This window comes from Leptopilina boulardi, unplaced genomic scaffold, assembly GCF_019393585.1.
Source record: "Leptopilina boulardi isolate dan_hultmark-lab unplaced genomic scaffold, ZJU_Lbou_2.1 LbouV2_229, whole genome shotgun sequence".
NCBI classification, from domain to species: Eukaryota; Metazoa; Arthropoda; class Insecta; order Hymenoptera; family Figitidae; genus Leptopilina; species Leptopilina boulardi.
The window spans coordinates 1,125,326-1,134,826 of NW_026137784.1; the positions used below are offsets into that span (position 1 = coordinate 1,125,326).

General features: G+C 22.3%; 3 protein-coding genes across 5 annotated transcripts; 1 reads left to right on the top strand and 2 right to left on the bottom strand.

The window, feature by feature from the left end:
- Window positions 1-13: 13 nt before the first annotated feature.
- Window positions 14-4,436, bottom strand: LOC127280023 (1-acyl-sn-glycerol-3-phosphate acyltransferase beta-like). 2 transcript variants are annotated; one of them, XM_051302733.1, is made up of 7 exons: window positions 4,293-4,436; window positions 3,904-4,189; window positions 2,716-2,901; window positions 2,368-2,501; window positions 2,057-2,238; window positions 1,814-1,979; window positions 14-1,698 (listed from the first exon to the last, which is right to left on the bottom strand). In XM_051302733.1, coding segments are annotated over exons 2-7 (834 nt in total). In that variant the 5' UTR covers window positions 3,906-4,189; window positions 4,293-4,436; the 3' UTR covers window positions 14-1,534. The 2 variants fall into 2 exon arrangements, with proteins under 2 accessions (XP_051158690.1, XP_051158689.1); XM_051302732.1 differs by lacking the exons at window positions 3,904-4,189; window positions 4,293-4,436 and adding an exon at window positions 3,202-3,233.
- On the bottom strand, window positions 4,400-6,157 carry LOC127280019 (G/T mismatch-specific thymine DNA glycosylase-like). Of its 2 annotated transcripts, none has more exons than XM_051302726.1 (2): window positions 5,826-6,157; window positions 4,400-5,570 (listed from the first exon to the last, which is right to left on the bottom strand). In XM_051302726.1, the coding sequence occupies exon 2, from the start codon at window positions 5,542-5,544 to the stop codon at window positions 4,480-4,482; it is 1,065 nt and encodes a 354-aa protein (XP_051158683.1). In that variant the 5' UTR covers window positions 5,545-5,570; window positions 5,826-6,157; the 3' UTR covers window positions 4,400-4,479. The 2 variants fall into 2 exon arrangements, with proteins under 2 accessions (XP_051158683.1, XP_051158682.1); XM_051302725.1 differs by having other exon boundaries at window positions 5,763-6,157.
- A 492-nt stretch (window positions 6,158-6,649) lies between these two features.
- Window positions 6,650-9,318, top strand: LOC127280014 (uncharacterized). The gene is made up of 6 exons (XM_051302709.1): window positions 6,650-6,915; window positions 7,091-7,262; window positions 7,331-8,054; window positions 8,131-8,780; window positions 8,857-8,968; window positions 9,040-9,318. The coding sequence occupies exons 2-6, from the start codon at window positions 7,172-7,174 to the stop codon at window positions 9,248-9,250; spliced, it is 1,788 nt and encodes a 595-aa protein (XP_051158666.1). The 5' UTR covers window positions 6,650-6,915; window positions 7,091-7,171; the 3' UTR covers window positions 9,251-9,318.
- The last annotated feature ends 183 nt before the right edge of the window (window positions 9,319-9,501 follow it).

Sequence of the window (9,501 nt, forward strand, 5' to 3'; positions counted from 1 at the left end):
TTTGAATGTGCGATTTTTCGAAAAAAAAAAAAAAAAAATTTACAGTAATTTTTCGTCAAGGTTTACTATAGAAGAAGAAAAAACAGGACAACGAATTATTCATTTAAGAATAAGAAAAAAAAAAAACACTCGATATTAACTGTATATAGAATCCTGAAAATTACTCGTCTGATCGGATTTTCCCATGTGATTTTTCATTTTTCCCATTAAAAAAAAAAAAAAAGAAAAAATGAAAACAAAAGAATTCATTCATTAATAGTGACAAATATTTTGTTTTTAAAGTAATATTTATATCTTTAAATTTCTTTGTACAGAGGTGTGAATCTATTATGATTCATATAAGCAGCGCTAATTGTACATAAAAAAAAAAAAATGAAAATAGTATTTTTCGAAAAAAAGGGACTTAAAAATTTTGATAAAAAAAATTTTTTTCAAAATCAAAGTCTCATTTTAAGTATAATACAGAATGAATGAGAATTTTAGAATTAATTTTTCCTACATTTTTATTTTGCCAGTATGCAAAAATTAAGACTTCGAATGGATGATGTTGATGAATGTATCTTTGAAAAAAAAAATAGAAAGAAGAAAATAAATAATAATTTAATACCATTTTTCATTTTCATATAATTTTACCTGAAAAATAAATTATTTTCGTATTATAAATAATTTAATTCTCAATAACAATTAAAATATATTTATTAAATATAAACAGTATTATTTATCTATACAGTCAAATTTATGAAAATACAGCAAAAAAAATATTTGAATGACAAGTGTAAAAAGATATGTTTTGTGCAATTTTTTTTTTTTTAGTTTTTTTTTTTAAACGTCTATCAGTTCTGCTTTAAGGAGAATAATAATTCGATTATATTTACAAATTACATACATGATTTGTATTTAACAATAATTTTTTTTTTTTTTATCTTCTAGTGAATATAAAAATAGTTTAAAATATTTTAAAGATCATTGTACACAATTCAATTGATTGTGAATTTAAAAATTCTCATAGGTGTTCTTAACATATATAGAATAAATAGACATGAGAAATGTGACATTTAAGAGTTCAATATTTGCAGAAAAGTAAAATAAAATAGAAAAATGTAGATTGAGATTAATTTTCGTTGGATGGATTTTCCAAATTACTATCATTAAAGGACGTTATTGATTTTTAAATTAAAAATAAATAGGAAATATTTTTGCAATACAATTATTAAAATCACAGGATCTTTTTGTTTTTAATGCGAAAAATTCTTCTTGAAAAAAAGAGAATTATTTTTTTTTCTGAAAAATATGTTTCTTTTTCTATAAGTACGAAGTTTTTAAATCTTTTTTTTTTTTTTCTTATCAGTTTCTTGTGAATGTGAATACCTTTTTTTATTGGCAGTTTAACATCGATGAATGAGCAGGAATTAGGCAAAGATCTGCCAAATATCACAACAGATTTCGCTTTCCATTTTTAAAAAAGATTGTGCGAGATAATTTTTTTTTGGAAAAAATATCTTCTTTTTCAAATTTATTGAAATAATTTTGAAATTTACTCGACTTTCAAGTCTTCAATGTGTTCTGTAATTACTTCCTGTGTCAATTCTTTGAAAGTTTTATTCATTGTTTCGTATATTTTTTCCATTAATTGAGGTAGATCGTCTTTTGTGAGACCTGTCGTTGATATTGCGGGAAGAATTTTAATATAACTTTTCCCTAAGAAAAACAAAAATTATTTGTTAAAAGAAAATATTAAATATTTGATATTAGAGAAAAATTGGTTATCAGAAAAAAAAAGAATTATGAGAAAAAAAAAACATATTTTTAATACCTGAATCAAATTTTTTTAATTTGTCATTTAAATAATAATATTTGGAGACAATAACTGGTTGTATTGGAACTTGAGATGTAATAGCAACATGAAATCCGCCTTTTTTGAAGGGAAGCAAAGTCGTTCCAGAATGTCTTTTTCCTTCAGGAAACATGAGAACTTTTGCCTGAAAAGAATATTTTAAAATAATTACATTTTTTTTTTTAAATAATTAAAAAATATAAATTTTCTTTTATAAATTACCCTTCTTGCTCTAATAATTTCAGCTGTTGAATTAACTGTTGAATGTGTCTCAGCGCCTTTGACACGATCAATAAATATTGTGCCCCAAAGCCACGAGGCCAATCCAAATGTTCCCAAATAGAGAATTTCTTTTTTAGAAATGACCGTGCAACGTTCAAGAACAGGCCAAAGTTCAGCTAATACTGAAAAAAAAAAATTGTTATTTTAAAGAAGATGGGAAAGGAAAAAAAAAATTCTCTCTTTTCTCACAGTAATTTATGATAATAAATGATAATTTAAAAAAAAATTGTATTTCAAAAATAGACACTTACCACAAAGATCCAAGGAACTTTGATGATTAACAAAAACAATGCATCCTGAATCGCGAACAATATTTTCCTTACCGCGAATATGAAATTTCATTCCTAATAATTTTGCTATTTGTCTACATCCCCATGCTGGTATTCTTTTGAAATTAATTTTTATATTAGTTAAAAAATAATTTTTTTTTTAAATTTTTTTGTATTAAAAAGATTATTTTAATTTAAAATAAAAATTGCAATTATTTTTTTTTAAATTCAATTGTTATATACTTTTATTGAATTAAATATAATAATAAAATGAACTTAATTATTGTATTGTTATTGTGAATAAAAAATTTATATTCAATTTCAACTTACAAAGCGTTTCTCCAATCGCCTATTCTTAAAAACATGAGTGGAATACACCATGTGGATGAAATTGCACTCAAGATAATAAAGAGGATAAATTTTGCACGATATCTTGCACCTTCACTCACTGTGCAAATAATTACTAAAAGAAGAAGTAAAGCAACAATAGCACCGCTGCCAGAGACTCCAAGCATCCTGAAAAATAAATAAATAAATAAATAATGTTAATAAAATCTTTTTTTTTAAATTTTTATACGTATATTTAAAATTATTTTTTTAGTTTCATTATATTTATTAGGAATCTTATGTTAAATATACTTGACAATCTATTTCAGGTCAGTTAACAATGAGAACATTTTACTAATGTAAAAATAATATTCTACAATTTACGTGTCATTAATTTTAGAAATTTTTAGTCTTATATAAGTTTACGATAATATATTTCTATTTATTTTTCATTCTTCTACATTTATTATTTTAAAAAATTGAAATCACCAAAAAAAGGTTTCCATTACAGTAAAAACTGAAAAAAAATTAAAATAAAAGTTTCTGAAACGTATTTTTTACAATTTATTATTCTAATGAAATATGACATTCATTAATCGTTAAATGAACGTGAAAATTTTTTTTTTCTTTTCAAAATATGAAAAAAGAATGATTGATTAAATAATTTTAAGATAATAATAATCAACGATACAAGGTTCAATTAATCAATTTGCAGATTCGTTAATGATAAAAATTAAGTTAAAAAAAAAAAAAATTATAAATAATTTTTTAAGTTTTATTTTCACTTTACAATAGTTCCAAATAAAATAAATCTAAATTAACTAGATAAATGATTTTTCTTTCATCAATAGTGAAAAAATCTTTTTAACAAGTTCACATTAAATCTATTATTCACAAGATAACTTTTGATGAATCACACATGTTTGCAATAAAAACAATTTTAAATGCAAATAATAATAATTGAATTCTAAATTTCTTAAAAAGATTTTCATTTTTTCTAAATTTAATTCAATAAAAATTAATATAAATTGGAACAAAGTAATTTTCCATTGACATAAATAAAATAAGACCGGCAATGTAAACGTCAAAAAAAAAAAAAAAAACGTAAATTTACGTTTTAAAATTATAACGTCATATATGAGATATTTATAACTTGTCCATTATCAATAATTAAATATGAACTGTACTCACATTATAAATGAAATAAAATTACGTCTGTATTGTGAGATTGAAAATAAAAAAATCCAATTGACAATCAACTCTCTCTCTCTCTCTCTTGCTAGTCCACTTGATTATATTTTTCTTCACTGACAAGTGTGTAATGCACGTGTGTATTTATCGAGCGGTTGAGATGGTCGACTATTTTCGATGAATGTCGTTCTTCTCCGCAATTCTGACGTGTTGAATTTTTAAATTTTTCATCATTTTTTATTTTTCTCCTTTATACTTTCATATATGGAAAATTGTTCTTTCATACCTGAAAAATAAGAATAAATTATTATTCAAATTACGTGATTTTTTATAACTTTTTTTTTTTATTATCGATTTTGTTTAAAAAAAAATTAAATATTAGCCCTTACAATATTTATCGAATCTGTCTGTACAAGAAGTTATTGGTCTTTTTTTTCCGTCTGAAATTTCAAGGTCATTTTTTTGCCTCTATTGATTGAAAATTTATTTTTTTACGTTTAATTTTGAAAAATGAATTTATTTTTAAAAAAAAACTATTTTTTTGTATTTTAATTATTATATTTTTTAAAAATTGTTCTATGAATTTTCAATGTCATCTGCTTTTCGTTTTTTTGCCTCTATTCTCTCTTTAATTAAGCTCACAAAATCGGAGGAATTCTCTCTTTTTTTAAATTGTGTATCAAAATTTGTCATTTTTCTAAATGTTTGTTTCAATTCATTTTTTTTTGTCAAATTTTTACTATCATAATTAATTTCATTTTTTTCTTCTCTAACGAGAGAATTATTTTCAAATTTTTCAATTCCATTTTGACTTCTTATTTCTTTAATTACAAATTCATTATTAACTGATGTAATATCAGAAATTGACGAATTTAATGTCACTTTATTGGCAATTTTTCCACAATTTAAAAATAATGAAGTATTCTTTCGTCTCCACATTATTGATTCATTAATTTTTCCAGCGTTAAAATAAAATTCTTTTACATCAACATCATTAATTTCACCATTTAAAAATGATAAATATTTTTTAAGTGATAAATAAAATTTTAATTTATCGCTCATTCGTGGAAAATTTGAACATCTTGCACTACTCGATGGTACAACCCAAATTGCAGTATCGCCAATTCTTTCTGATTGTAAGCCAAAATTGAAATCAAATTTTCCTGTTTTATTTGCAAATACATCATAAATGCAACGTCCATTAAAAATAGCAATTTTTGGCTTATAATAACGTAATTTTTTTTCAACAATTATTGAACCTTGTTTAATTTCATCTCGATTTAAATCGGCCGATGATCTTGTCGCACGATCAACAATATTTGTTAAACCAATTTCAAATGTTAAAAGTTGTTCGTCTTCTTCAAAATTAATATTTCGTGAAATAAGACCAGATTCATGGAGAAGTTTGTAGAAATGATTACCCGGTCCAGCATAATATCGTCCACGATAAGCGGACATTAAACTTGGATTTATTCCAATAAATACTAAATTAAGATTCATTTTTAAATAATCTGGAAGTGGAGGACAATTTTTTTGAATTTCCTCTTCTGTAAGTCCATTGAATCTATTAATTTTTGCTTTTGGTTTTTGTGGAATTTCCGTTACTTTCTTTTTTAATTTGTTGAATGAAAGTGGAGCCATTTTCTCCAATAATTCAAAATACAATACTAAAAATAAAACAATGGATTTTATTATTCTATAATAATTAAAAATATTTCAAACAATTTATTAATAAATATATAAATATAATAAAAATAAAATTTCTATACATTTTTTGGACTATTTATATTTATAAATAACAATTTAATATATAAAGGAAATAATAATAAATAATATGTGAAAAAATAACTTTAACTTACCATTTACTATAAATTTTACAGAAAAAAATCTTTTTTTTTTTTTTATTTATAACAGTAGTTTACCTTTTTTATTACTTGTAATTATTATTCGCCTGTTATATTTCCTCAATAATTAATTTTTTGAACGATATTTAATTATTTTAATGCATTAAAATTAATTAATTTTGTTATTTTGACATGTGATTTTGAGGTTAGAATCAGATTTCATTTTTGTTTTTATACTTTTTATATTTAATCCATATTTAAACTAAATTTTATTTTATTATTTAAAGAATTTTTAATTATTCCAATTTTGTTTTATCGAAAAAGTTTATTTATAATTATTATTTTACATTAAATAATAATTAAATACTTTCAATAAATTCAAAAGTTTACGTGCCACTTCTTATATTCGTTATACATAAGTTCCTAATACGTTTGCGCGATTCACGGCGCATTTTCATTCAAAATTTGAAAGAATCGTATCAGGAGTATAGAATATGCGAGGAAGTGGCACTATTTCAACCAATCAGAAAGCTCCTTTAATATTTTATACAGTACATAAGACTGTGCCACCTCTGTTTGCGGCTGCTGTTCCTAATACTTTCAATTCCCTGTGAACTATCCTTAAGCAGCGCTCTGATTGGTCAAAACCGTGCCACCTCTGTTTGCGGCTGTCGCTCCTAATACTTTCAAATGTCATGAAAACTAGCGCTCTGATTGGTCGACATAGTGCCACCTCTGTTTGCGGCTGCAGCTCCTAATACTTTCAAATAATCTTAATACAGCGTTCTGATTGGTTGATACCGTGCCACTTCCTCGCATATTCTATGTTCCTGATACGATTCTTTCAAATTTCGAATGAAAATGTTCACGGACGTTACTTTTTGACGACGCCATCTCTGCAATAATCAGTAATGCCAATCCAAGGTAACAAAAATTCTTAACCATGCTGAAAATAAACAAAAGTGAACATAACCTTATAATACATTAAAATTTTATTAGTTTTTATTTTTATTACTACATCATTTTATTAATTGTGATTATTTAAAATAATTATTATCTTTAAAAAATGATTCTATATTAAATGATTTAGGGGCAACTACTGAAGTGGAAATTTATTAATTTGAAAAAAAAAGAAATAGGACGGATTCAATTAAATCACTTGATTTTTGTAAGTTAATTAATGATTTTTACAATTTTAAAGTAAAATAACTCTTAAATTCTTAAAAAAAAGAAATCATTTTTAAATAGTATCTAAGGTATTGAAAATTTAAAAATATCTATTATTATAATATAACCTAAAATTTCTAACAATACATTTTTTTCAAAAATAATTTTAATTACAGATTTCCATTTAATTGAATTAAAATTTGTAAATGAAATTATATAATTTAAAATACATGTACATTTTTTGATATTCATTAAAAATGTCATTTATTTTACGAAATTTAACATGTCTTCGAAGATGTACAACAGCAATTAAATATCAAAATTGTGCAACATATTCTTTAAATGAAGGTAATTAAATTTAGTTTTATTAAAATTACTATTAATTAAAATATTAACAATTTAATTTAATTTTTCAGAATCAAATAAAAAATTAGAAAATGATAGAACATCAATATTTGATTATATTGAAAAAAATCATGAACATTTAACATCAGAAAATTGTTTGGAAATTTTAAAAAAAATTTCAATATCATCATATAATGTTGAATTTAAAACTCCAAGGGAAAAAAAAAATATTTTAATTGTTTGCGATAAACTTGATAAACAAATAGATAATATAAATTTATACGAAGCAATTGATGCTGTGAAATTATTAAAAGATTTAAAAATAAAGAAAAATAGTATAATTTTTACAACATTGTTGAAAAAAATACAAAATGAAACTAAATCAATTAAAGATACTAATTTCACTGAATTAGAAGAAATACGAACATTATTAATTGAAATAAAAATCGATGAAGCAAAATTGTTAAGAAAAGATATACAAGAATCATTAGATTCAACAATAAGAAATAATAATAATAATATATTCATATTGTGTACTGATTTATATAATGCTGTACATTTTAAAGATCCAGATAAGAAATTGATTGTTTCAATTTTAAGGAAAATTTCCAAATATCCACTTAGATATTCAGTTGGAACTGCTGCAAGTATTTATACAAGTTCCTTTGTATTTCCTGACATTATAATTAAGGAAAATTTTAATATTCGAAAATTTGAATATCATATTATTGGAAATATAACGAAATTGTCATTTAAAAACATTCTTGATGTAATAAAAAGATTATCAGTATCAAGGTAAGAATTTAATTTCACATGTTTTTAATTATAAATTATATAATTATAATAATAAATATAAATTTATTCTTTTCAGTTTAACAACAAAATTCTCCAATGATTTATATAATTCAGAATTTATTGATTTTTTGATAACATCATTAATGTCAAATGAAAATTTTTCCTTTGAAATTGGAATTGATATTCTTTATGATTTACAAAATTTAAGACATCATAATACAAAAATTATAGATTATTTAATGATTAAATGCTTTGAAAATCCACGTTTAATTTTAAAATTAAATAGAATGCAATTAATTGCATTTACATTGGGTTTATCAATTTCTATTGAGACACCACCTTTATGGGATTCAATAAAACAATATATTCTTAAAAATGAAAGATCAAAATTATCTTTCACTAAACAATGTTATAATTTAATACTTTTAAATTATTATAATCACGAATTAATTTCATTAACATTTAAAAATTCAGAAGCTTTCTTTAATCAATTGAAAATTTATGAAAAAATTCGCATACGTTTTATTTATCAAATGGTTAAAACATTGGAACCAAGTTATAAAGAATATTTGCCTTCGGTACAATTATTAAAATATTTTAGTTCTTTAAATAATATCAATAGACATGTTAAAATTAATGATAATGTATTAAATACACTTGAAAAAGCTTTAGGAGGTCATGAATATGTACAATCAAATGTCTTTACCAAATATGATCATTTTCTCCGTAAGTATTTAATTATATTTTCTCTTTTTTTTTTATTAATACATTTTTCTTATTTTTGTTATTTTTTGTTTCATAGATCATATTGTTGTTATGAGAAAAGGTGGATTTCCTGTGGCAATTAATCATGTTGATAATAGAAATGTTTCTGTAAATATTGAAGACATTATTATTCCACCAGAGAGTAAAATGTAAGTATTTATATATTAGATAAAAAAATATATTTTTAAATATGAATTTAATTTTTTTTTTCCATTTTCAGAATTGCATTTCTTTATTATGGAAATAATGAATATTATAGAAATGTTAAGCATCTACGAAAAAAATATATTATTTACAACAATAGCATAGAATCATTAGGCTATTCTGTTATACCAATAAATTTAGATGATTGGACGAATATGAATCAAAAAGAAAAAATTCCTTTTATTATGAATGAAATAAAATTGAGATATACGCCAAATGAAATTTAATTTAATATTAAAATTTAAAAAAAAAAATGTATTGTACATGCTATTTGTAATAAAAAAATATATAGAAATTTGATTTTTATTTATTAATTATTAATTTTCTATTATATAAATTAATTATATTAATTAATATAATATTTTAATATTAAAATTAATTATTTTAAAAATAAATTTACATTGAGAATTTTGAATTTCGTGGCAAAAACGTCTTTACACGAACGGAAGCGAAAGGAACCGAACTGAACATTTAAATA

Bases quoted from the DNA above. Each gene is read 5' to 3' on its own strand.
- LOC127280023 (XM_051302732.1), bottom strand. The intron at 2,239-2,367 runs GTAAGTGTCTAT...TTTTTTTTTCAG, and splicing joins AAGTTCCTTGGATCTTTGTG to TATTAGCTGAACTTTGGCCT. The intron at 1,699-1,813 runs GTATTAAAAATA...TGTTTTTCTTAG, and splicing joins ATTAAAAAAATTTGATTCAG to GGAAAAGTTATATTAAAATT.
- LOC127280019 (XM_051302726.1), bottom strand. From the start codon at position 5,544: ATGGCTCCACTTTCATTCAACAAATTAAAAAAGAAAGTAACGGAAATT.
- LOC127280014 (XM_051302709.1), top strand. From the start codon at position 7,172: ATGTCATTTATTTTACGAAATTTAACATGTCTTCGAAGATGTACAACA. The intron at 7,263-7,330 runs GTAATTAAATTT...TTAATTTTTCAG, and splicing joins AACATATTCTTTAAATGAAG to AATCAAATAAAAAATTAGAA. The intron at 8,969-9,039 runs GTAAGTATTTAT...TTCCATTTTCAG, and splicing joins ATTCCACCAGAGAGTAAAAT to AATTGCATTTCTTTATTATG.